Source organism: Dermacentor albipictus, chromosome 6 (genome assembly GCF_038994185.2).
Source record: "Dermacentor albipictus isolate Rhodes 1998 colony chromosome 6, USDA_Dalb.pri_finalv2, whole genome shotgun sequence".
Lineage (NCBI taxonomy): Eukaryota > Metazoa > Arthropoda > Arachnida > Ixodida > Ixodidae > Dermacentor > Dermacentor albipictus.
In genome coordinates, this window is record NC_091826.1 from 47,136,187 (window position 1) to 47,163,748 (window position 27,562).

Genomic DNA, 27,562 nt, shown 5'->3' on the forward strand with positions numbered 1-27,562 from the left:
TGATTGACGTTGGTCACTCTCGTCAGCCGGCCAGAGAGCCCTTTCATTGCCAGATTGAATAATAGTGGGGAGAGCACCGCCCCTTGTGGGGTGCCCCTCGCGTCCAACGTGTGCCAATCGGACGTGGCCTGTCCAATTTTGATCGTGGCTTTCCTGTCTCTGAGGAAGGAGCCTATGTAAGAGTGGAATTTCCGGCCGAGCCCCATCATCGAGATCGTTTCCATTAGAAATCTGTGTTTGACCGTGTCGAACGCTTTCGTTAGGTCCAGGGCCAGTATGCCCCTGGTGTCTCTGGTCATGCCGTCAATTATATGCTTTTTGAGTAGCAACATTACGTCCTGTGTGGAGAGGCCCGGTATGAAGCCCACCATGTTATGTGGGAAGAGGCCCTCTCTCTCTATGTACCGGGATACTCGGTTATGTATGGCATGTTCGGCCGTGTTGCCTACGCACGAGGTGAGCGATATTGGCCGCATGTTCTCCGCCGCAAGTGGTTTACCGGGTTTCGGTATAAGTATGACCGAGGCCTCTTTCCACACCTCTGGTACTTCTCCCGTTTCCCACACTCTGTTGATTTCTTCGGTGAGCTTCTCGACCGACCTTCCGTCTAGGTTCCTCAACAGTTTGTTCGAGACCCCGTCCGGGCCTGTAGCGGAGCGTCCGTTGAGGCCTTGTAAGGCATCCCAAATTTCTGATTCCGTGAAAGGTGCGTCGAGTTCTTCGACCTCTGCCCCGGCGTATTGTGGATAGTCGCCGTCGCCTGACGGGCCCAGTGGCAGATACGTCTCCGCCAGCTCCTTTAGGAATTCGCTTTCCGTTTTGCTCTGCTCCTTTTGCTTTTGTAAAATCCTATCGATTGCCAATCTCTGACTTCCTTTGGATTGTTTGTCGCCTAACAGTTGCTTTAGGAGGTTCGATTTGCGCCCGGTTCTCATTTGTCCGTCTACCGACGCGTACACCTCGTTACACTGTTGCTTGGAAAGCTCGATCGAGTGCGCTTCTATCTCCCGGTTTAGTGCCGCTACTTTCTTTCGTAGTCTGCGATTCAGTCTTTGCGTTTTCCACCTGGCCGTGATGGAATTCTTTGCCTCTAATAGGTGTGCCAATCTCGCGTCCATCCTTTCCACGTTCAGTTCAGTTTGGACAACCCTCGTCGCGGTGTTAACGTCCTCTTTGAGCCTTCTAAAAAGACTGTCTAGATCCGCGTATTCGTTTGTGTCTTCCTTCCTTATTTTGCGGAAGGCGTCCCAGTCGGTGACCTTAAATTCTCTCGGTGGTGCCGCCCTGATGGGGATCGTGACCGCCAGTATGTAGTGGTCGCTGCCGAGGTTCTCGTGCAGGTTGCGCCACTCGGCCCCTCGCACGTTCTTGACGAAGGTCAGGTCGGGCGTCGTGTCCCGCGCCACCGACGTGCCTAGTCGAGTCGGATAGCGGGGGTCCGTCACCAGCTCTAGCGAGCACGTAGTGACTGCCACCAATAGCCGCTCTCCCTTAGGCACTGGCCTTGCGTAACCCCATGCTCCGTGGGGCGCGTTAAAATCTCCTGCCACTATGAGAGGGGCCCCCCTGGCCATTGAGGCCGCCTTCGTTATTATCGATGTGAACGACTGTCTGTGGTCAGAGGGCAGGCTGTACACGTTCACTACGAATACGCTGTTTTTAAGCCAACTGTTCGGTATGAGTTCGATCACGGTTACCTCCACTTTCGCGTTGCCTAATTTCAAATCTCGTTCCTGGAAAGAGCATTTGTTCGCGACGAGGGTCGCCACTCCGCGCTTACCCTGTTCGAATTTCGACGAGGCTACCCGGTAGCCGGGCAGGGACACCTCGCTACCCAAAGTTTCTTGTAAGATTATGACGTGCGGTTTGTCCGCCTGTGAGGCAACGAACTGTAGCAGCGGAGCCTTGCGCTTTTTGAAGCTAGCGCAATTCCACTGCCACACTAACAGCTCTCTAGTTGAGTTGGTCGCCATGATTGATGCCTTGGATTTGTTTAGCACCCACAGGCGCCACGTGTGCTCCGATACGCGTCACTCTCGCCGCGAGCGCTACCATGCTCTCCGCTAGTTGCTGGACCATTAGCTGCAATGAGCTAATCGACTGCTTAATTCCCAATAGGACGCTACTGGACTCGGGTTCCACCGGGTTTCCCTCCTCCGTCAGGGGAGGGGCCCTGCGTTTGACCGAGCGAACCGACTGCTCCCCTTGCGGGGTCGGTGTACTTTGCGGCACCTGCTGCTGCTGTTGGTCGACTAGCTGAGGAGTGGAACCGTGTTTCCGAAACGATTCGAAATCCGCCCTCATTTGCTGAATCTCCGCCTTGAGGCGCGTGTTTTCTTCCGCTAGCTGAGCTATTCTAGAGTCTTTTTTGTTATGCTTTGGCAATGCTACATGCGTTACCTTTGATTGTGAAGGCGGTTTTGGCTTGGCCCGGTCCGCCCAGGTCGGCCCTTCTTGAATGCGCACTTGGGAGCGAGAACGGCCTCTCGATCGGCTGCGCTGTTGTAGTGTCGGCATTGTCGAACGTCCTCCTCTGGGGGCACTTGACACGCTGGAATCACGTGATCTACTCTCTAGCTGTTGCGGATGCCTATTAAGATTAATATTTTTTAAGCCGCACTGCTGGTCCCTAGGTTCGGCATTTAAGAAGCATGAAGTATGAGACGAATTCGCATATTGCACAGACACGTACTACAGAGAAAGGGTACAGCGTCCCAAAGTTTCTTCCGCCCTGTCCTTCTTTCTATCATTAAAAAAAAACATTAGAAACATTTTTAGTATTACTCCAAAAGATTTGGCTTCCATCGTACCGACACGTCACGTGACAAAGGCAGTAAAGCAAGGTTATTTGAGTTTTCATTACATTAAAGGCGATAATGGTGACCTATGAAACATACGGTGACAGAGGCGACGAATGTAGGCAAACCTATGAGTATTCCAATAAGAAAATTATCCATTAGAAAGAGTCTCGAAGCAATATTTAACACCAATCCGAATAATTTTTTTAAACGTCTTTATTTCTGTATTTAATAGGCGAATATAAACTAAAGAAGGGAAAAATCTGAGGAGCACAAAGCAGAAATTGTTTTTCTCGGCAACCGCTGCACGTATTACGACAAGGGCTGCCGCATCTAAAGCTAAAAGTTAATATCATGTAAATACAGAGAGCAGATTTTTCTTTACACGATTGACGTTCTTGCAGAAATTCTTCGAGACTGCGAAATACTGAAGAATCACGATTACAACTACCGGCAATAAATAGAATAAACAATGTCGCAATTCTGTAAACTACCTCTTTTGAGACTCCCAAGGCGGACAAAATTTATGTATGATGCATCACTCTGAAGTATTCCGCAAATTTTTGGTGGTACATATATAAAAACCTCGCGAGCATGGCAACAGTTCCCCTTTCTAAGAACCCAGCTTGTCATTTTGGATACTCTAATAGATGCCGTTCACAGAAGCATGACACCTGCATTTGTCATAATGTTACGAATTTATAAAGCTCCTGCATCACCTATATTTTAAATACAAATTATTTAGAACTGTTTGTTAAACGTTCGAAGCCATAAGACAAACTTTTTCAACAGTCGGCAGGAAGCAGCCTTCTATTTTTAATGCAACACCTTTTATTTTAATCGGTTAAGCAGTTGTCTACTGAGGACACTTGAACGCTTTACGCCTGTTCGAAAAGAAAAATTGTAGTTTACGTTTCCTCATCAAGCGTCAATCTGAGAACTGGAACCTAAGCTTAATTTACCAAGGCAAAACAGACAAGAAATCTCGCAGCAGAATTTACGCTCTTCAAAGCACACTGATCGCACTTGTAAATTCAGGCATTCTTTCGAGTGTAGCGCCTGCGCAACAGGTCCACGCACTTTGTACACTCTTCGATTTACAGTTGTGAAACAAGAGTTAAGAACATCGGATCCTAACGCAATAACAGCTGATATTGTCTGTTAAGACATAATCAATGTTAAAGGCGCCAAAGGTGAACGCCACGTATCCTGACAAACTGAAACACTAAGAAAAAAATACGCGAAAAAATTCAACGGACACCTTTAACAATCAAGCCCATGGAGCCTTTACTGCAGTTATTACGGCAAATCAGTGTGATGCCAAAAAAGAGAAACTAAGTAAGAACAAATGAACGACACACAGTGACAGAAAAGAGAAAATCACCAAGAAATCGAGTAGCTCTTTTTTTTGCTTTTTGTTATTCACTTGCAGAACAGGAAGCAAAAGAAATAAATAAATTTTAACTGCACTGACGCATCTAACTGTCCATTATTTATGATGATGACGACCATCATTTCTCAGCACGGTGCTCTCTTCTAGCGCGCCATCTTCATCGGGGCTGTCCAGAACGATTGTCAGTGCAAAATCATTGGTGAATTCCAATGGGGGATTCAGAGCACTTCCGGCGCAACAGTTATTGCTCTTTCTGGAGCAAACCTGTTCTATTGGTACATCTGGAACATTCCCATTGCAGATTCAGAGAACACGAATCTGGACGTGAGACGAAGGACTTCGTGCAGCAGTCCACGGACTGCACCGGCAAATCGGGTGGAGGGGAGTGGCAGCCCCCGTGACGTACTCTTATAAGAATGTTTGCGTCTTCTGCAGCTCATTCCCTAACAATAAACGTCATCCATATTGCATGCCTTCTCATTCTTTAACCTGTAATCCTCAACGTATCAGATATGCTGCGGTGCGTTTAATGCACAAACATTCTGATTGAAGCATGGAATACGTAGAGTATAGACTATAGTAATGTCTTGGATACGCTGGACTGGGTTTACAGTTGTGATTACCTCAACCAACCAATTACTAAATAGTGAAATACTATGCCGAGTAACTTCTGAATATCAATGTGTGTATGTATTTTTGTACAAATCTGCTCTACATGGCCAGAAATAAAAGTGATTAAGTTTTAATATGCTTTCTATGCGTGTGAAATTGTGTTTGGGAAAATCACTGGGATAAAATTGAGCTATTCGTCGTCCATTGCAACCGAACGTGCGCCTGATCGAGCACCCTGCTTTTCCTTCTGTGAAGGCTAAAACATGGAGCCCATTGAGTGTTCTTGGGCTCCACTATCACTTCCGGTGTATGTAGTCCTCAAAAGCATAACCTTCGAGATCTATTTCTATGACTGAAACAGAACCGGCATCGGGGCTTGGATTTGGACGCCAACTCCCCGCTTCATGATTTGCCGTTTCTGACATAAAAAAGAAAAAAAACGCGCAGCGGAGGGCATCACATAAAAGGATTATACCTGGGATTACGTAACGTTTTTTTTTCTGCAGTGGTGGCGTAGAGGTAGAACACCCGCCTCGCGTGCAAGAGGTCCGTGGTTCGAATCCCGGTGCCGGCAATTTTCCACCGGATTAAAAAAAAAATCCGCATGTTGTTAAAATTGCATAAACAAGCCTGGAGTGTGGCCTGATCCCGGTGACCAGAACCGGTAACGCACTCCCTCACCAGAGCAGGATTGGCCACCCTGGTGCAGTACTTGGCCACAACCTCCTATATGAACAACACAACCAAACCCCGGCCCTCAGTCCCCAGCAGCTGCGAAGCAACTGACCACGGCGGCGGTCAGACCTGCGACGCTGCAGAGGGTGCTAAGAATCACTGGCTCCGGACAGGCCGCCATTGGAATATGAACCTGGCAACGTTTAACGCTAGAACGTTATCTAGTGAGGCGAGTCTAGCAGTGCTATTGGAGGAATTAGAAGGCAGTAAATGGGATATAATAGGGCTCAGCGAAGTTAGGAGGCCAAAAGAAGCATATACAGTGCTAAATAGCGGGCACGTCCTGTGCTACCGGGGCTTAGCTGAGAGAAGGGAACTAGGCGTCGGATTCCTGATTAATAAGAATATAGCTGGTAACATACAGGAATTCTATAGCATTAACGAGAGGGTGGCAGGTCTTGTTGTGAAACTTAATAAGAGGTACAAAATGAAGATTGTACAGGTCTACGCCCCTACATCCAGTCATGATGACCAGGAAGTCGAAAGCTTCTATGAAGACGTGGAATCGGCGATGGGTAGAGTGAAAACTAAATACACTATACTAATGGGTGACTTTAATGCCAAGGTAGGCAAAAAGCAGGCTGGAGACAAAGCAGTGGGGGAATATGGCATAGGCACTAGGAATATCAGGGGGGAGTTATTGGTAGAGTTTGCGGAACAGAATAATATGAGGATAATGAATACCTTCTTCCGCAAACGGGATAGCCGAAAGTGGACGTGGAGGGGCCCGAACGGCGAGACTAGAAATGAAATAGACTTCATACTCTGCGCTAACCCTGGCATCATAAAAGATGTGGACGTGCTCGGCAAGGTGCGCTGCAGTGATCACAGGATGGTAAGAACTCGAATTAGCCTAGACCTGAGAAGGGAAAGGAAGAAACTGGTATATAAGAAGCCGATCAATGAGTTAGCGGTTAGGGGGAAAATAGAGCAATTCCAGATCAAGCTACAGAACAGGTATTCGGCTTTAACTCAGGAAGAGGACCTTAGTGTTGAAGCAATGAACGACAATCTTGTGGACATCATTAAGGAGTGTGCAATGGAAGTCGGTGGTAACTCCGTTAGGCAGGATACTAGTAAACTATCGCAGGAGACGAAAGATCTGATCAAGAAACGCCAATGTATGAAAGCCTCTAACCCTACAGCTAGAATAGAACTGGCAGAACTTTCGAAGTTAATCAACAAGCGTAAGACAGCTGACATAAGGAAGTATAATATGGATAGAATTGAACATGCTCTCAGGAACGGAGGAAGCCTAAAAGCAGTGAAAAAGAAACTAGGAATTGGCAAGAATCAGATGTATGCGCTAAGAGACAAAGCCGGCAATATCATTACTAATATGGATGAGATAGTACAAGTGGCTGAGGAGTTCTATAGAGATTTGTACAGTACCAGTGCCACCCACGACGATAATGGAAGAGAAAATAGTCTAGAGGAATTCGAAATCCCACAGGTAACGCCGGAAGAAGTAAAGAAAGCCTTGGGAGATATGAAAAGGGGGAAGGCAGCTGGGGAGGATCAGGTAACAGCAGATTTGTTGAAGGATGGGGGACAGATTGTTCTAGAGAAACTGGCCACCCTGTATACGCAATGCCTCATGACCTCGAGCGTACCGGAATCTTGGAAAAATGCTAACATAATCCTAATTCATAAGAAAGGGGACGCCAAAGACTTGAAAAATTATAGACCAATCAGCTTACTGTCCGTTGCCTACAAACTATTTACTAAGGTAATCGCAAATAGAATCAGGAACACCTTAGACTTCTGTCAAGCAAAGGACCAGGCAGGATTCCGTAAAGGCTACTCAACAATAGATCATATTCACACTATCAATCAGGTGATAGAGAAATGTGCGGAATATAAGCAACCATTATATATAGCTTTCATTGATTACGAGAAAGCATGTGATTCTGTCGAAACCTCAGCAGTCATGGAGGCATTGTGGAATCAGGGTGTAGACGAGCCATATGTAAAAATACTGAAAAATATCTATAGCGGCTCCACAGCCACCATAGTACTCCATAAAGAAAGCAACAAAATCCCAATAAAGAAAGGCGTCAAGCAGGGAGATACCATCTCTCCAATGCTATTCACAGCGTGTTTACAGGAGGTATTCAGAGACCTGGATTGGGAAGAAATGGGGATAAAAGTTAATGGAGAATACCTTAGTAACTTGCGATTCGCTGATGATATTGCCTTGCTTAGTAACTCAGGGGACCAACTGCAATGCATGCTCACTGACCTGGAGAGGCAAAGCAGAAGAGTGGGTCTAAAAATTAATCTGCAGAAAACTAAAGTAATGTTTAACAGTCTCGGAAGAGATCAGCAGTTTACAATAGGCAGCGAGGCACTGGAAGTCGTAAGGGAATACATCTACTTAGGGCAGGTAGTGACGGCGGATCCGGATCATGAGACAGAAATAATCAGAAGAATAAGAATGGGCTGGGGTGCGTTTGGCAGGCATTCTCAGATCATGAACAGCAGGTTGCCATTATCCCTCAAGAGAAAAGTGTATAATAGCTGTGTCTTACCAGTACTCACCTACGGGGCAGAAACCTGGAGGCTTACGAAAAGAGTTCTACTCAAATTGAGGACGACGCAACGAGCTATGGAAAGAAGAATGATAGGTGTAACATTAAGGGATAAGAAAAGAGCAGATTGGGTCAGGGAACAAACGCGAATTAATGACATCTTAGTTGAAATCAAGAAAAAGAAATGGGCATGGGCAGGACATGTAATGAGGAGGGAAGATAACCGATGGTCATTAAGGGTTACGGACTGGATTCCAAGGGAAGGGAAGCGTAGCAGGGGACGACAGAAAGTTAGGTGGGCGGATGACATTAAGAAGTTTGCAGGTACGGCATGGCCACAATTAGTACATGACCGGGGTTGTTGGAGAAATAGGGGAGAGGCCTTTGCCCTGCAGTGGGCGTAACCAGGCTGATGATGATACGTAACGTTGACCACGTGTGATTAGGTACCATAATGCCCGATGAAAGCAAACTACCTGCAGTTGTTCATATACGACCAGCGGTTGCGGTAGGGTTTTTGTGCAACACTACAAATAAATCAAAAAAGTTGCGGAGCTCTATGACGCGCTCTCATGTGTCAGGAACGTTGTGACACCTTGCAGTTGGTCGTACAAGTTCGCGTTCCTTGTGAGAGGTTCGCATCTGAACGTCTGCAGCTACAACCAGAATATCTTGCTACAATCGAGAACACTGTACACAGGTTGCGGGCCTCAAGCATTTTGCATTCTGCAACCCCACCAGAATCTGGTCCTTGTGGCCGGAGTTTGAACCCACGATCTCTTTTGCTCATCAGCCTGATGTGTAAACTTATGATCACTATACCGACAGACAGGACAGGACTTAGCTTGGCTTGACCGGACCTGACGTGGCCCGACCTGACTGACGGAGAGATGGAGGGACAGATTGACAGACGCAGAAAAAAAAAGCGAAATCCGCGATAAAGCACACATTTCTTACAGTGTGCTGGGATGCATCCTCTGCGCGTAAACCCTATAGAAGAGGTTCACGCGCGCGAAGCCCTACACCCTGATCGCGCACTTGGTTTTCGGGTTCATCCTCGAACCTTCCTTGCAACCATAGACGCGCGCGAAGTCGCTAGAGTGCATCAGGGGCAAGTTGCAAATCATTTCGTGGTAGGGTCGCAGTCCGCACGAGAACCAGCAGTGGAAGGCGAACACGGCGGCGTCGCTGGGCACGGGTCCGAGGTTGATCGCCGGGGTCGCGTTCGCCCTTCTCGCCGCCTCCCAGGTTCTCCAGACCACGCGCAGAGCAGCGGCTGCGGCCGGAATGTCCGCGCCGACACCGTCTTCGTCTTTGGCAGAGGGCGCCAGGCATCTGCGGCCGCATTTGCGGAACATTTCTTTTGTTCGCGAGCACTGTCTTGAGCATTGCCCCCCCCCCCGCCCCTATATAATCATTTACGCACTTCTACAGCTGCTGCTGTAGCCTCAGTCGGAGACTATTGCAAGATTCGGAAGATGGGTTCGTACCCTAGTGAATACTAGCCCCTTTCGTTCCATGGACGGAGGAGCTGAGCTTGTCATTAGTACTGTTTCATTTTTGCAGCATTCCTTTGCAGTGTTTTGCGGAGCTTCTGGTCGATGGCGCCGCAGGTAATCCCTCGGGGCAGCGCAAACTGGAGCGAGTTTATTCTGACGGAGGACGTAAAATGTGTTGACAACTGGGGTCTTTCGACGAAATTGGGCCATTTTCGGCCAGAATTCGGAATTACAGAGGGGGCCCAAAATGGGTGAGAAGACACGCCATCAGCCGTCAAAATTAGAAAAAGAAAGAAGCGCATATATATAAGCAGTAGAAGGGATACAATAGACGTCTGTACGGAAAAATTATTAGCGCTAAGAAAAGGAACCATTGCTGCCTTCAGCTCTATTCTACTTGGTCAACATTCTCAGATAGACCTTCGTTTCGTTTCGTTTTTGACAAGACGTTATTAGACCTACAGTTCACAAGCTCATGTGGAAACATATTCCGTTTTCTGACTTTCTGTCAGAAAAGTTTGTCTTAGCTTAGAAATCTGTACTTGAATAAGTGTTCAATGCGCTCATGTCTCGTTACTCTAAAAATTGTGAGCGTATTTGTCAGGATCAGTTTTAAATTGATCATTTTTGTGCTGGCAGAAAAACTTAAGGCGTAATAACTTCGCACACAGCAATTGCTAATGGTGGGTAATTTATCTCCCTTCTGCAGTTGAGACCGAGAAGTGTAATGATCATGTTTTTAATGCAAGTGTCATTGCATTTCGATGTACATTTTACAACATCGCCACATTATTGAGCTCGTTAATGGACGCAAGCATACTACAATACTCCAGTATTAGTCGAACGTTTAACAGACTAAAGACAAAAAAAGATAAGATAGACACCATCCTACATATCCAAGCCTATAATTCCGAACAACACAATATCGTCAGATCTCTCGCCGGCACTCCCAAAGTCTGGCATGAAGCAATACACTGATCCTGCATAGCTGTGCACATTTTCAAGTTTAATATAAACATTCTTCACACTAAGCGTGTCTAACAATTTCAGAGCACATGCAAACCACGAAGCATTGATCCGATAGGGTTATCTCACGGCGTCACGTGGTAGCTCTATCTTAGCTGCATCGCATGCGACGACAGCGCCACACGTCGCAAGGAGGGGTCATGGACCCTGCTCCTCCATACTGGAAAGTTGCCTTTTCTTTTTCACTCTCATTTTCCTTGTCACGTACTTAAACCTAATCATCTGCGATTTGTTCTTTGTTATTGGAATGCTTCAAATATCGAATACTTCCTTTCTTCTGCGCTTTTCCGTAGCTTCGTTATCTGTTGGCATCAGCCACAGAAGTGCTAAACGCTTCCCAGCTGTACGACGGGGAATCAATGAACCGCATAAATGGACACTGAAATGATTTCCATCGCTTTTTATGCGAAGCATATTACTAGAGCTCAACCCAGTTCCTCAGGCGCGGCGGTGTTGCCTTCGATACCACGTGACACCGTGACGTCACGATAGAGGAGAAACGGGGCTCGAACTCCCGCCGTCGCTCGCTGCGTCGCCCCCGCATCGGACGCGGTGAGCGTCGAGCAACACAGCGTTCGGCGCGACAACGATTTATTCATGAAGTGCAACGCCGCAGACACGGACACCGACGACACCGGCTTTTCTGCGAAGCGAGCTCCTTAACGCTGTCGCGTTAAAATAAAGGCTAGTATGCTTCGCATCCTGGGCTTAACCTTAGCTAAGCCACAGCCATTTTTTTTTTACTTGCCTGAAATTGGCGGCTGTAGTCTCTGAGGCGTTCGCCAGCCTCGCCACCGATTGGAAGTAGAGCGTGGCCGCCATTCGGACGCCCAGTCCGGCCAGGGCGAGGGCGTAAGGCCTTCCCGGTCCCAGCCACGGGAACTCCAGCTCGGGCGGCACCAGGCTGTACCCCCGCAGGGTGCTGGAGTCCTCGATCTTCCACTCCTGGTTCATGAACCGGAACTCCGGGTCCCGCATGAGACCACGCATGGCGCCTTTGACGGCCACGTAGTTGTAGAGCGGCTTCATTTTCATAGGGGGCACGGATGCGTAGAAGGCGTTGACCTGTCGTCGAGAACGTGGAAGACGCTAGTTGGCTAGAGGGAGCGCACTCTGCGCTCTTGAAACAGCTTCACCTTTTGAGGTGCATATTTGTCCTACAACAATAATCGTCGTCTGCCTCAATTGCTTGCGCTTTCGTTTTTGAAAACGCTGCGCTCGCTACTTTTCTTTCCGGAATGCTATACGTCACGCTAAAAATGCGCATGCTTTTCGTGACTTGAAAGTACCGGGAACGCAGTGTTAAAGAAAGGAAGTACGGGAAAGATAGATCACGATTATTCTTGTGGCACAAGATAAGCGCCAAAGGGAGGAATCTTTTTAAGGGCGTAGAAAATTTGCCACCTTTTAGAGTGCATCTTGTCCCCAAATAGTTATCGTAATGTGCCTGGTTTGCTCTTTCTTTCAGGAAAATTCTGCGTTCGCTATACGTTCCTGCACAAAACGCCGTGTCGTGTTGGTAACACAAATGCTGTTATCATTACGGCCGTATGCTGCGCGCGCAGCGTCATACTATATGTAGGCACGCAAGACAGGCGGCGAGTACGGCGGGGGGGCGTAGTGTGCCCCGAACTGTGCAAGGCTCTGTTAGAGGGTGGTACTAAATGCAGTGTGAGATTGAGCCACCTCACTCTCGGTGGAGCGAGAAAAGACGGGACGTGTCTTCGCTTTACCTTTCCTTTCTTTCACATCCCGTCCATTCTCCGCATATGATAGTGACCGCAAATAAAGAAAAATAAAGATTCCGGGGAGAAGCCAGGACCAGACTGCACGCGAACTGATGCAGGCATATCACATAAAGAAGATAGACCAAGACTGTGTTAGTGACGCTTCCATTAGGTTGTTTCGATCGGAGATAGATTTTTTTGATAATCGGTTGCCCCGCTGGGCTGATCAATGTTCTTGGGAGCTGCGTTCTGCGCATGTTCTATTTGTCTATATATGCCCATGGGTTGCCGTGAATAAGACAGTTGAAAGTTACCGCCCATGTCGTATTTTTGTGTTCTCTTCCACTGTTCCCATCATTATTTGCCATCAATATGATATGCAGTAAACACCAACTAGGCCAAACTGAAGTTCTTCTCGTCCGTACACGTTGCTCCGAGAATAGCGAAGGTGCTTAGATTCGACGAGAAAAGGACAAATTGAGCATTTCAATTTGCCTCGTGCTTGTTCTGCTATTCGTAATATTTGCCACTAACCTGTATAACGCAAATTCACAAGCGAAAGCAGATAAGGTTCGCCTATTTCCACGCCGAGTTTACAATTACACCCCAGAGGGTATTAAAGTTTCACTCCACACCCTCTGTTACGCCTAGCTATTACTCATTTAGCTCGTAGCATCTCATAATAGAGGTGTGGGCGAGAACATAATGTCAGAACCAAAAATTTTCACACGCATAAGTGTGGTAATGGGTGCTTGGCACTTCTTCGAGCACCCTATAAGAAGAGTCTTCTGAGGATTGCCGCCAACTCCTATGAGCAGCAACTCGCCAGTACTTAAGGTAGAAATCTTCAATATTTTTGTTGACTGTACGGCAGAGCAGTGCCGATATGTATCGCCTAACGCAAATCTCAGCTGGAAGATCTCTCCCGTGAATATTATGAGCCCCGCCTTCGAACTTTAGGCCGCTGTCAATGATTCATTTTTGATTAAGACGTGGACTTCGTTGCTTAAGCAGTTCACTGCTAAGCGCGGTATAATAAAATGCGGAAGTTTAATGGGCCAGTAACGCGATGCAATGTGTAATTGACAGATGAACTCAACATCAACAGCCCGAAAGAAGCGGGAATTGTTTATCACAAGAACAACCTGGTCGCCTTGAATAGCCAATACAGGATGATAAAAGGAGAGCAAACGAAAGTGTACTTGAGTTTTGCAAGAGAACAAATAGAGTTTGCCCTGCGTCAATGTGGTATGTAACGCTGGGGGAAGTGTAATGAACCGACTCATAAAGGCGCATCGAATAAAGGAAACTAGATACGGCCGGCGTCAGCATCTGGAATAAAACAGCGTATCAATTACGCTAATTGTCAACTAGTGCTTTATTTGTGCATCACAGGCCATGCGCAATAAAACATTTAATGGAGAGCTTCTTTCGTCCCCGGAAGAATGTTACGGACTCCCACGTTTTCTGCCTCAAAAGCACATGCATATCACGGAACCACCTTCCACAGCTAGCTAGTGGCATCGTTTTTGAAATATTTTTTCTACTGATTATATATGACTTTGTATGTGTTGTATGATTTCAACGTTGTATTGAGGTTTCGTGTTATCCACGGTGTTGGATTAGCCTCTATTTCGTTGCGCTGCTAAGCGCGCAAGACCATAGGATCGAATCCCCGCCGCGGAGTCGGCATTTCGATGGGGGCGAAGTGCAAGAACTACCCGTGTTCCATGAAGTGGGAGCACGTTAAAGATCGGCAAGTGGTCAAAAATAGGATAGTCCGTAGTTCGCCAGAGGTGGAATGCCTCATAAACAAGTCGTGGTTTTGGCACGTAAAACACAAAAATTGTACTCAGATTGCGTATGGTTGTGTAAGCTGTTTCGCTGTGCACACGCTATACAATAAAACCTCCTTACAACAATATTGAAACGTAATGTAGCGTTACTTCGTTATTGATATCGATATCGCACGTACTGCACTATGCGTCTGTATTGTGGTTCATCGTTACTTCGTTATATTCGTTATTTCCTGACATCTCTTTTCGTTATAACGAGGTTTCACTGCACTTGTTTCGTTCGCGCTTTCTTTTGTCCGTGTGCCATCGGTAATGCGCATTCGCACTGACGACATTCTAAAATAAATCACTGCAAAAAATAAAAACGCCCACCTTCTCGGGCTTGGACATCGACCGGTACAAGAAGAGGGCCTCCTGGTACGGGTCCTTGGGCGGCGGCTTGCTGCTGCCCACCAGCGTCCGGTTTTCCTCGCCCAGCAGCTCCGCGAAGGCTCGCCAGACGTCGTTCGCCGTTTCGCGCACGTCCTGTAGAGTCGCCTTGGGCACGACCATCCAGATGTGGGCGTTGAGGGCGGAGCGGAAAGCCGCGTGCGTTTGTGCAAGGCAGTGGCTTCGGTGCGCGGTGAAGGCCTGCGAGTTGCGGAGCGCTCGACTTTACTGTAACGACAGGTGCCGCTAACTCGCTAAGGTTTGTATTTTTCGGGGCCATTGACCCAGCCGAGCGTGCTTTGCGAACGCGTTTAAATGTTAATACGCTGCGTCAGGTTGCACACAGGCGTTATTAGAGCAATGCTGTTTCTTTTCAGCCAGTTCCTACTTTTGGAAGTGATAACGAAAGCCGGCAACATAGCTGCTCTGGAAATGTGTGAAAGTGTGAATATGCTGCGTCATGTTGCATACAAGCGTATAAGCGTAATACTGCTTTCTGTCTGCCAGGTCCTACTTCTGGAAATGACAATGAAATTCGGTTATATAGCTGCTTCGTGAGAACAATTTATTTACGCGATTCTGCCACAGCGTAGGCACCAGCGCTTCCCTCAACTTTTTTGTGGAATGTAGCTTTGTCGCGACGAAGTTTATTCGCTCATTACTTCTTGCCAACTCGCGTGCCGTAGTCGTAAAGTACATTTAACACGCTCTTCTCGTACGTCTAAGGACGGACACTTAGCAAGCTCGAACTTTGGGCAAGACGTGAGATATTTTAGACTGGTATTACTAGATTTGATCTCGAAGCGCCAAGCCTGGCGTTTCGAAAATAACTCCGACGTCATGACCCAGCAGAATGTGTTAATGCGCAGAAATAATTGGGATGCGCGGTTGTCTTAATGCCTTCGCGCGCGCCCGTTGTAGCGAGTACAGGAACAGAGTGAGGCACTGTTTCATGACGTGATGATGGATACAGCCCCTGGTTGGCAGTCGAAACTGGTTCGGTGAAACAACTGTTGCGGCAACTTAAATTTTAGGGGTGCGGGGACATTCGCCACTATTCCATCTGGTGTTATGATGGTCTGAACCCTGTAGTTAATTGCAGGAAAGGAAATGACAAGTCGACAATACCACTCGATTGCTTGTTTACCCAATGCAGACGGAACGTACTGCTTCTCTGTGAACGAAAGAGAAAAAAGAAACTTACGCGCAAAAAAAAAAGTGAGGCACTCCAGCCGTCAGCGTTAACCAGCGTCCTCCAACAACGTTCACTGGCGGGTAATGATTGTTTAGCGAACCGAAAAAAATTCCGCCTAGCCAGCGAGAACATTTAACAAATCGCACACATCTCGGACACCGAGTAAAACCTCCCGTCACGTTTTTTTCCACTTCGCCTTGCATTATTTTCCAGAGTAGTTGAAGGGGCGTAAACCGGAAATTATTCCACGGGCAGCAGAATATTACCCTACAGCAAAGTGAGAAGAAGTCCCGAGAAAAAATACCCCTTACCATGACGAGAAAAGGCTCCGCAAAGCAGAAAGCATGCAAATATAATGAACTCGTGCTGACGCCGCCCTGAATTTCAAGCGCAAGCTCGCCGTCACGTGACGGATTCTGCCAATGTCTGCTTTGGCCTAGTTAATCTTTCATCATTATGGAGGACTACATTTCAATCCAAAGAGCTCGGTGACTGAATTCGGCAAGTTTCAAGTTTGAAAAACTTCGGCCACAATGGCCAAAATACGAAAAAAAGATACCTCAAAATTTGTGAAGTCACACTGACCTGGCGCCGGTTTTTGTGGGCGGGAAAAACCGAGCAAAAGTAAAACTTTGACAATTTATTATCGTTTCCAGTACGCAACCTACTACCAAGAAATTGGCTAACACATAGTTTTGAAACAATACTTTATCAGTTTATAAAGAGATTTTGGCATTTCGCTTAAATGTTCCTCCGATCTCTGAGCTCTGTGCGAAGACTAAGAGCGCTTGCAAGAGTATACATTTGTGCTCGGCCCTCTCACCAAATGCCCCATGTGCAGCTATAGCGAGACCGGCTCGACTCACACCCAAGCCAGCACGAGCCTCCGAGACACCCGGCGGCGAGCAACACACCAGCTGCTAGATTAGCTGCGCGGTGGACAGTTTGTTTCCCCCGCATAGACCGCGGTTTGATTCCCGGCAGTGGTGGGTATTTCTTTCCAGCAGCTAACCAACACGAAGGTAAGCAAGTTTCTTAAAAGCGAAGAAGATCGCGCATACAGCTGATCGTCGCGAAGGAAGCACTCATTAGAGTGACGCATATAGCATCGCTACTTACAGGACGTGTACGTGCTACGGGCTTACGTCGCGAGGTCACCACGCAGACAGTTTTGCCATAGAAGCGGTGGCGCCTCGCATCCACCCTTGGCGACTACGCTATAGTTCGACGGAGTACAGTCGAAACTCGATCTAATGAAGTGATGACCACGCTCGATTTATTTCGTTAAATCGGGAAGTTTGTACACTCGAGGAAAGCATTTTTCGGCTCTTCGAAATGTTAAATTGTAACGTAGCTACACGCCAAAAGGCTATCGCTGCATCGTAGTTGCCCCTAATGGGGCGACCTGTGGCGTAAACCATGACATAACGAAAGCAACCACCACCGCCTCTACCGAGGCGGTGTTGAGTCCGCATTTCCGCACATGGGCGTGGCATGCAGTCTCATCAAAATAAAGCTAGGGCCGCGACTAGGGCGCCTAGATGTTCCAACGCGTTAGCTTTAAAGCCCACGTTCGAGAAAAAACCCGTATGCGTCAAAATTCGAAAGAAATCGCCGTTCTTTATTGCTCATCTATTACAGTAAAAAGCTTCGTTAAATCGACTTAGGCCAAGTTAGATACGTTAATTCGAGTTGATGACAACGTTCAACCCTATGGGCAACTGCCGCGTTACGGAAATTTCATCGTCAGATCGGGAACTTCGTAAAATCGTGTTTCGTTAGATCGAGTTTTAACTGTACTTATCGGAAAAACATGGGCACGTCTGCACAAGGCGTCAGATTCATTCGAGAACTTCATTGTGCAATCACTGTCAATGGGTAGCAGCAGTACGGCAGGGTTACAGATGCATGACGTAAAAGCAAATTCGGACGCATACTCACGGACGCACACCCGCTCAGCAAGTCTACTCTGACGCCACTTTTAGCGCAAGGCGGCAGTCTCCGCCGCCGCATTTACCACGGCCGTACTGTTCACGCCGGCTGCAGACGGCCGTTCATACTTGTCTAGTCACTGCGTTTTCTGTTTTGATTGGATCGCGGTCGCTGCAAGACGGCGGTGCTGCTCCGCGGCATTTCTTGTAGCGCCAATTCATCTCGCTTTCCCTCCAATGACGTTCACGGTTCTGATCCGCACAAAATCCGTTAGCGCGATAGCACGAAAGCAACCACGTGGACATTAGGCGCCTGAACAAGAACGAACACGCTTGAAGATGAGGTGCCTCACAACGGTGGCTGGAGAAGAGCGACCCCAGAGCCATTGCCGGCGTCGCGCCTCAACAGTTTGCGAGACGAGAAAAGAGAACAACCGTCAGCGTTTGCTGCTTGAAGTCGTTCCGGTCAGACAACTGTATATGATGCACAGTGTTGTAAGGGCAGCGCCGCACAGCAGGAACTCTAAGTGGCTGTACTCGCAAACGCTCCCGCCAGTAGAGCAATGGAGAACGCCGGTCTGCAGCTCCGCGGCAAGCTTATTGAGCGAAACCGTGATCGCGTGCCCGTGACTAGGGTGCGTCGTTTTAACGCGACAGCGTTAAGGAGCTCGTGTCGCAGAAAAGCTGTTGTTGGCGGTGTTGGCCGTGAGCAAAAAATCCCGTAAGGCGATACATAAATAAAAAACTGGCTGTGGCTTAGCTAAGGTTAAGCCCACGATGCGAAGCATACTAGCCTTTGTTTTAACGCGACAGCGATAAGGAGCTCTTGTCGCAGAAAAGCCGGTGTCGTCGGCGTCGGCTCATGCGTGCGGCGCTTGCTCAGGCGCACATTTCGTTGTCGCACCGAACGCTGCGTTGCTCGACGCTCACCGCGTCCGATGCGGGGCGCGTAGTCGCTGCGCCGTAGCAAAGCCACCTAGAAAGATTCTCTGTAGCATGCCGCAAACTTCGCTTCTCATTCCAACGAGGAGCTCTGTCTCCAGGAGGCATCTCACCTCGTGAGTGTCTAGCAGAGGCAAGCGCAGCTGCTTATATACAGCCGCGACGCCGCGAGCGATGGCGCGAGTTGGAGCCCCGTTTCTCCTCTGTCGTGACATCACGGTGTCACGTGGTCAGCCTTGAAGACGACGCCGCGAGCGACGGCGCGAGTTGGAGCCTCATTTCTCCTCTGTCGTGATGTCACGGTGTCACGTGGTATTGAAGGCGACACCGCCCCGCCTGAGCAGCTGGGTTGAGCTCTAGTAATATGCTTCGCATAAAACAACCTGGAAGAAGGGCTGGGTGGGAATGGAATCAGGGTCTCCGGAGTGTGAGACGGAGATGCTACCACTCAGCCATGAGTTCGATGGTTCAAAGCGCGAAAAAAGCGCCTCTAGTGAATGCGGTATTGTTTTGCAGACAAACACACTGCGCGGCCCTCGCGTCTCAGGAGACCTCGCAAAACTCCGCGCTCGAGCCTCGCGTAAACGCGGCGACTTGCACCATCCACACCGGGACATCACGGCGACGGCGACGGCGCGAGTGTGCCTCGAGTGCCCGTATAAGTGCTTGTGCTCGATAAGTGCTCAATAAAGCAGAGATTAAATCCGACATCGAAACACTGGTGACCCAGACAACACAGCTACGGAATGCCATGCAACGTTTTTTGTTTGGCACGAAATAATTTCCGAACCTTGCATGTGTTCTCAGGGATGAAATTCCGCAACGTCATTGCGTGTGGAAAGCACGACTCCTTACCTGCTCCTCGGAAGAGTAGTAGTAACTGGAGAGCAGCTTCGGGCTCGTGAAGTGTATCAGCGACTGTATGGAGAGCCAGCCGAAAAAGTCCAAAGTCTTGGTATCCCCGAATGCGGCGTGCAGCATGAACACCGCCCTGAAGTATTTGGGGCGTTTGAGGGTCACTGACGGGATGTTGTCGAAAGACTGGTTGAAGTGGCGGCGCAGCGCGGCGTTCCAGGTGTCGTAGTCGGTAGACGGCGCCACCGTTGGGATGTTGCGTGGGTGAAGCTCGAGGGGCATGCTGCGACCATGTCACGTGCTTCCTTTTTAGTGTTTTTTTTTTCTTTGACCAGCGAGGCTGTCAAAGAGGGCTACTAGGTACGCTCGAGAACGATACACATGCTAGCTTTCGTGGTTTTCTAAAAAAAAGCTAGATGTCTCATGACGTTTTTACTTCGCGAAAACGGGCAGAATGCAAGGAATATAATATGCAGAGTAATCTTGATGCGCATTGGTCAATTAGGGGCTAAATCAATATTACTAAGCCCAAGTTCTCGCATTATTTAGAGTACCTATATGAAAAGAGTATATAGCAGGTGTTCTGTGTTTAGCTGCACAATGTTTTGGAGTGAAAGCATCATGCGCCCCATTAGGCGAAAATCCTTCGTAGTGGGCGTGACGGAAAAAAATGGTACCGAAAATGGCCGACGAAGCACTGTGTAAAAACATGTCAGAAAGTGCTAGGATTGACGTCGAATGTATCCTGAGGTTCTTGCAAAAAAGTAAAATATTGTCTTTGAAGAGAGAATTTGCTTCGTTTTGATCTGGTTGGGAATCGAACCCTGGTCTCCACGGTGCAAGAAGAGTACGTTTCGTCGAGGCCACGGCTGTCCTTCTTTTCGGCTTCGCGGTTCTGGCCAATCAAAGGTTCCCCAAATGCATGCGTCATTGCACACGTCACGTCTAAACATTTGGCTGACTAAAGGTGCGCACAGGAGCATTGAACACGTGACAGCGCAACTTACAGGGAAAAGGTGGCGCCACGTTAGGAGCCTATATAATGAGCGCATTCATGATGTTTCGAGGTCTGCAAGCGGTACACCGCTCTCGCGTTCTCACGCGTAAGCAGTCTTCAGTGTCTCTTTAGAATTTTTCGAAAATTGCCTTTGGCGGATAGCACGAATCTAACCCTTGAGCTAGATTACTCGAGGAGGAAGTCATTAATTTTACGAGAGTTCAAGATGCTTATTTGAATAATTTGAGTAATTCGAGTAATGAACTTTTTTATTTATTTACATTACGCTGCGCATTTATGTTTGCTAGCCAGTGAGGTCACAAGGCGTGCCCACTTGGAAAGAAGTCTCAGGATTAAACCAGTTTCGAGATATTATAATTCCAACCGTCCGACAAAATGGATTGGGGTTCTATTTACTCTTGCGCTAAAATGCACAAAACAGCGTTTTCTCGAAAAAGTGCAACTGTGCATTTTTACCGCAAGTTTGACAGTGCTTATGTCGAAACCGGTGCCATCCTATCAATTCGTTCCAAGTCGATATGCCTTGTACACTCGCTAGCTTCAACTGGCAGATCTCCGGAACCATATACACGCGATATGGGTTATATACGCGCAAATTTATGCGAAACAGCGTCCATAATAAAACCCTGAAATAACTCTTAAACCCATAGGCAATATGCCTTTCACCTGTCAACTCGTCTGGTTTTTCCCAATTGTACAGCACGTTTCGCGCAAAATTAGTAATTGGAAACAAGAGTCGCAAGGTTTTGAGAAAATAAGTCATCTACTTAGGGAGAGAGCCAAGGCAACAGCCAAACAGGAAGGAAAAGTGAAAATTAACAAGTTTAACCATTATTCTTGAGAATATTTATGGATCAACATCTTTTTACTTAAAAAGCAAGTAGGCAAAACACCGCCGGAAGTGCAGAACAATTCCGCGTGTTTTGAGTGACGCATCTACAATTATGAGTCGAACCACCTGACGTATAGCCACTTCTCTGCTGTGCTTATGTGCGTGTTTTTCTAACTTATCGCGGTGGGCGCAGCGCGTCTAGAACCGCAGCGTACCCGCCGTGGTTGCTCACTGGCTATGGTGTTGGGCTGCTGAGCACGAGGTTGCGGGATCGAATCCCGGCCACGGCGGCCGCATTTCGATGGGGGCGAAATGCGAAAACACCCGTGTGCTTAGATTTAGGTGCACGTTAAAGAACCCCAGGTGGTCAAAATTTCCGGAGTCCTCCACTACGGCGTGCCTCATAATCAGAAAGTGGTTTTGGCACGTAAAACCCCAAATATTAGAACCGCAGCGTCCTGCGCGCTATGCGGTTGCGCGGGACTGGCGGCCACGTATCGTTACTCAACTTTCCAAATAACAATACGCAAGTTTTGGCGCTTGAGAGAACAGTAAACGAAGGATCGAAAAGAACTGGGATTGTTCGGCAAATATATGTTTCTCTATTATTCATCCAGAGCTATTGCAATAAACGCTACTATAGTCGGACACAATTTAAGTCTGCTTTGAAGCCGTGTCCACACTGTAAAAAATTTTTTCGAAAAAAAACAGACATTTTCTGGCAGCTGTCCTGCCAGAAAAAGTCTGTACAGTTCTGTTTTCCGTTTCTCAGTTTTTCGGTTATTTTACAATGTTAGTTTTTTATCATTTACCGAAAATCCCTGTAAAATTTCTTTAAAATTTCATTTTCTGTTTCGAAGCAAGTCGGTGATTTTCAGGTTTTTCTTTCTCATTATTTACTGAAAGCTTGTAAAATGTCTGTGAAATTCACTTTTCTGTTTTCAGTGATTGTGTTATTTTACAGTGTTTCTTTTCTGTCATGTACAGAAAATGTGTGAAATTCATTTTTCTGTTTTCAGTTATTCTGTTATTTTACAATGTTTCTTTTCTATCATGTACAGAAAATTAGTGAATGCAAAGTGAGTTTAGTTGTCTGTTTTTGGCTGCCCTGTTAATTTACACACAATTTTCTTTTTGGTTTGCAGAAAATATATTTGAAATTCCTTCAAAGTTCTGTTTCCTATTTGTTTTCCTTTTATTCCAATTTTTTTCCCCGCACAAAATACGGTTTCTGTGCGAGCACAAGGGCTCATTAAATTACAGATACGATCTTTGCATCGTTTAGACCAATGAAAGTGTGATATTACATAATTCGTTGCTCGAGGGAAGTTGCCTGTAGTAATTTAAGAATATCTAAATATGAAACGTCTGCACAACACACTGATTTTCATCAGTATAGCATTGCCCGAGAACCAAAAGTCAAGCAGCTTGATATGAATGAACACTTTATTAAAACGAAAGTCTCATCAGCAGTCATCTATAGCTCGAAAACTATTTCTGAGCCCAACATAATAAAATGTTATACAATTACAAGCAACAGAAACTAAAAATCTAAAAGTCATAGTCTTTCAAAGCCGTTACGAGTGCAGCCACTCTTGGTGACAGGCAGTGCTGCTTCCCGCCATTCTTTTGCACCTTTGTTCCTCTTGCAGGATTAATACCTGCAATAGCCCTGAAACAAAGAGCCACGAGCTATCACTAACGACCAGGCACAAAAACAATTTTTATAGTTGAAAGACAAAAATATATTCGTTCTACACTTGCACAACCATTCTGACAAGGGCGGATGTGTTAAAAAAATCAGGTCTCATATATGATCCGCTATGTTCTGAGGGGTAAAGGCTAAGTAAGAAAAGCACTAATATCTTATCTGTTCCCACCCAGAAATAAAACTCTAGCTTTGTGAGGCGTCACTTTGCTGCTCAAACCTTCTTGTCAAGCTCCTCATAGCGATAAAGCAGCAAGATTCGTTTTATCAACAACCGCACATCAGCATGACTCACAGGCACTGCTAGGCGGAAAGAGCATACGATGCTTCTACAATGTCATTGTTTGCGAGGCATGTGTTGGAGTTTCCGGTCACACAGGTACCACTGGAAACAGAAGTATCTAGAATGCTAGTGAAGTCATTTAAGTACCTTGCTTCTCAGTGATCACCTCATTTTACTACCACATATTAAATGACTTGAGATCGATTTTCATGTCCACAAGTGAGGATTTGATCCAGTGGGTAATGATAAAAGTGTCGGACTCGTTCGTAGCTTATGCGCCCTAGGAACTCATAGCAACTACAGTACATGTGGCCTTATGAATGAGGAGGCGTGAATGGATAAAACAAGGAGAAACGTGCTTTAATAAAACATTAGGTCTCTTTTGCTTACCTTGCTACAACGGTTTGCCATGTCAGAACGCACCCCTCTCCCATAAAAAACAGCCCGGAATCCGTACCCCGATTCCATTACCTTAAGTGTGTATGTGTGAAATGCGGCAGAAAAAGAGCGGGAGAGACATTTTTTTCCGTCCGATTGATATTTTATATACAGGGTGATTTTTGTCACTTTTGAAGATATTTGTTTTAAATACTTAGCTACGTCGGTGTGGTCGAGCTGGCCTGTACAGCAAGGCAGACATTAGGTACCTCAAATGTATCTGACTTTGACTGACTTTTCTATTTTTCATCTCAGAAGCAAGGTAGGTTATGTTGCAAAATTGATGGTCGCCAACTTTGAATATGAGCTGTTTTAAATATTCCTAAACGGCAGTATCATTCGAGACATCGACCAACAAAAATACACATATGAAAGCTCGTTGAGTCAGCTTTCCACCATTGCATATTCATAGAAAAATCGCTTCTCGCACTTCTAATACATGCAGCAAGTACAAACGCAGTTAGTGTATTTTTATGATGTATAAGTTAACTAGATTTCGGCGGGAATACGATGAGCAGTTACGGCATTGTATAGTTAAGTAAAGTGGGCCATCCAATTGAACAAACTTTCCTTCGATACTTCGATATACATTGCCGAGTAACAAAATTTAAAAATAAGCCTAACCTTCAACGTTGACAGATAAATTTTACGATACAACCTTCCCTTTAAAGCAGAAATAGTAAAGTTTGTTACCTAATTTAAGCTGAATAATCGTCTAATTATTCATCCTTATGAGGTACATAATGTCCACTTTGCAGTACAATCCAGCACAATAGAAAGCATCGGCGCGTTTCTCACACTTTTTAAAATAGAAGGCTGCAAAGGTTAAAAGAATTAACGTTTATAATACAGTTCCGTGCTTGTCACTTGCTTTGTTTTTGGTGTTGCGCTTTATTATAACAAAACAACAAAGTACCTGATCTCAGACCGTCACGTTTACTAGAATGCATCCTTGACTGTATGCTCTTGCATTAGCCTCCCAGCAGAACTAATAGACAGCACACAGGCGTGATCCCTAGCTGATGCTGTACTGTTAACTAAAGACATAAAAGGTTTCTTTATGAGGTCTCACTGTTTGACACATATTTTCAAAAATGAGACTGGATAATGAGGGCATGTTACTACGTCAGTCAATGGTAAATCAATTATTAATTTCTTGTACTACAATGTTGCTAAAACTCCCTACCTTAAAGCAAATTTTCTTCGGTGCTGCTCCTATACTACAGCACACTAACAAATATCTATAGCGTTACTGGGTCCCAGTGATAGTTCAATGCCAAACTGAAGAAATGCCAACTTTCACCTCTATAAGCAAACTTCATTGACAGTATGATATTCTCGATGAACACGCACACTGTTCAAAAAGCTTTTCAGTTGAAGTGCATTTTCTTGGCATACTGCCAGTTTAGCAGCGTAGTAACCGCTTTTCTAAATAAGGTTTTGGAAGATTGGCGGACTGCAGTATGCGTTTGCGCAGGGCGTGCTGTTACGTCAGGCAAGTGTACAAGTGAGTGAACATTGGCTTCAGTTCTTACCTCTGTGTGAATTCCAAGCACAGGCTCGTCTCCTTCTGGTACTGGATGTTAAAAGCAAAATGGGCAAAGAACAGCAGCTTGAAGGCCTCGTCTGGCTTCGATGCATGAAGTACTGAATGGGTGTCCATGCAGATTGTGTATGAATTAGCAGTGAGAAAAGTCCATCCTGGAAAAGAGTTGGAAGGAAGGATTATTATTCGCTTTGTCCTTCTGTTTCCATTATGTCTTTCAGTTACGCGTACAGTCTCTTTATTCAGAGGGGTGGGTCCATCACCATTAGGTTTAGGAAGATAAGTGAAAAACGAGGAAGGGATAACGACGAAGATTGCATTGGCCTACACATGATAGGCACATCGAGCCAACAATACTCATTAAGCATTTCAATCAGCGGGAAGTGCCTTTTAATAAAATGCATACATTTGTCTAATATAATAAAGATTTGCATTTCGGACAAGGTAGCACCATTTAGTGCATTTCTCAGCTATTTTTTTTATGAACTGCCCCTTTAGTCAGTCATCAGTATCTTACCTTCCGCGCAGATGAAAGGACAGCTTGGCAGATCCCCCAAGCCATCGTCGCTGGCCGTCTTCTTACATGAAAAATACAATTCACATGTGCATTAGCGTTAGGATCGGTCAATGGGATGTAATAAAAGAAAAATGTTGCCTTAAATCCTCAACACAGACGCCATTTCACTTAATATGAGTTACCATTGCGTCGCACGCTAAAACACACCGCAGCAAGTCTGCTGGCTTTGAGGATAAATTTTTGTTTATGGGCAAGGTTGACATAAAATTTCCTGATTTTGCTGTTATCTCTGTACAAATGTTACAGACGTGGGATTAAAACAATCACTGCGCTACTGTTATAAAAGGCAGTGCTGACTTGGTTATTGGGAGGAATAAATTAATGGGACACTTCACATTGTGCATTAACGTGCGACCACTGCAAGGAAATAATGCAAACTACATTTGTCAGTTTTTACCTCTGTTAGCTTGTAGAACAGCTCTTTGTCTTCTCCGAAGATTGCGAGCAGTAGTAGTGGCATGGCTTCGTATTCAACTGCCATCGACTTCCTGTTAGTTTTGGCAGCTTCTATTTCTTGAAGACAAGACTTCACACATTCTTTTTTTACTTGGCTGTGTGCGTAACGAAAAACTTGCCGTCCAACAGCCTTTAGTCGGTCATCAAAAGTCTGTGCAACATTCGAGCCTAGCAAGATGTTTACGTGGTTGGTCATGTGCTTTGCCTGAAACAGAAATGGGCAGCTTCGCTCAATGCCTCGAATATTTTTGCACGCAGAAAACCAAAACTACCCAAAAAATCACTTTCAGCATTACCACTGCTTTTACCACCATCTATGACGATTAGCTAGCTCAGTGAGGCCCCCGCCAGCCCCAAAACACGCGCCAGAATTTAATGCCGCGGATGGCCTACGGCTGCCTGGACAAAAAGCGTGCTGTGTGCAGCGTTGGGAGCCGGCGTGCGAGGGGAAACGAGGAGGAAAGCGCTGCGCGGAGGAGAGTGTCATAATCCTATAAGCCATTGACAACTGGTCAGGACGTGATTTCACACATGCATGAACTTGAAACGCAGCCGCTCGTCCAATACGTGATAGTAGACGCTTTCAATAGCGTGAAGGCTCTGGTAACAAACAGCTACAGGTGTGCGCCTACAAAAGCTTTGCGTACGCAACGGGCGCACCTAAAACGCAATGCCACCTGTCCTGGAAACGACAGTTTTATTTGGGAATAGCTAGCGCAGCACACGAGCAGCGTAACATACTGTGGCGTAATCTAATGACCCCAAGTCAAGACTACTGAACTGTGTGCTGAAGAATTTTTTTTTCAGTTTTATTAATGCAAGCACCGTTAACTCGCACCAGGTTGCATGCAAGCGTCGGCGACAGGCGACTCGACGGACTACGTCAGCACAGATCCGCGTTCGCTCGAAGCCGAATCTTAGCCCTTAATAAGAAGTCTAGTAACCCGTGCCCCCAATCTGCTCGTAATTTAAGCATGCTGTCAAGCATCTACGCCGTTTGCAATTCTGCGCCAGCCTTCGAAGAGAACTGACACGTGCGGGTGACCGACGGCCCGTTCCCCGCATAACATGCATGTCACCGTCCAGAACTGTCCCTAATACGTGATATAGTCCAATATGGTAGTCTCATTAGCCGACAAACAAATCAAACAGCATATTCAACATTACAATTTTCAGATTATATTTCACAGCCATAGCAAAAGCCGTGTGGAATCTATTTGACGCGTATACCGATA

At 46.4% G+C, this 27,562-nt stretch overlaps 2 protein-coding genes across 4 annotated transcripts in view; both read right to left on the reverse strand.

The window, feature by feature from the left end:
- The window catches only part of LOC139061032 (endothelin-converting enzyme 2-like), a 98,033-nt gene extending 83,168 nt beyond the window's left edge, over positions 1 to 14,865 (reverse strand). For 2 of the 3 annotated variants that reach the window (XR_011515153.1, XR_011515152.1), the window contains exons 1-2: positions 14,490 to 14,865; positions 11,343 to 11,659 (exon numbers count right to left, since the gene is read on the reverse strand). Coding sequence is in view for 1 of the 3 variants with exons in the window: in XM_070540461.1 (XP_070396562.1) it covers positions 11,343 to 11,659; positions 14,490 to 14,826 (654 nt within the window). In the remaining 2 variants the exon portion in view is untranslated. The remainder of the gene's footprint in view (positions 1 to 11,342; positions 11,660 to 14,489) is intronic. The other variant, XM_070540461.1, reaches the window with a different exon arrangement.
- LOC139061035 (EEF1AKMT4-ECE2 readthrough transcript protein-like) overlaps positions 1 to 27,562 on the reverse strand; it is a 140,062-nt gene that overhangs the window by 97,842 nt on the left and 14,658 nt on the right. The window contains exon 5 of the mRNA XM_070540470.1: positions 19,470 to 19,752. Coding sequence (XP_070396571.1) covers positions 19,470 to 19,752 — 283 coding nt within the window. The remainder of the gene's footprint in view (positions 1 to 19,469; positions 19,753 to 27,562) is intronic.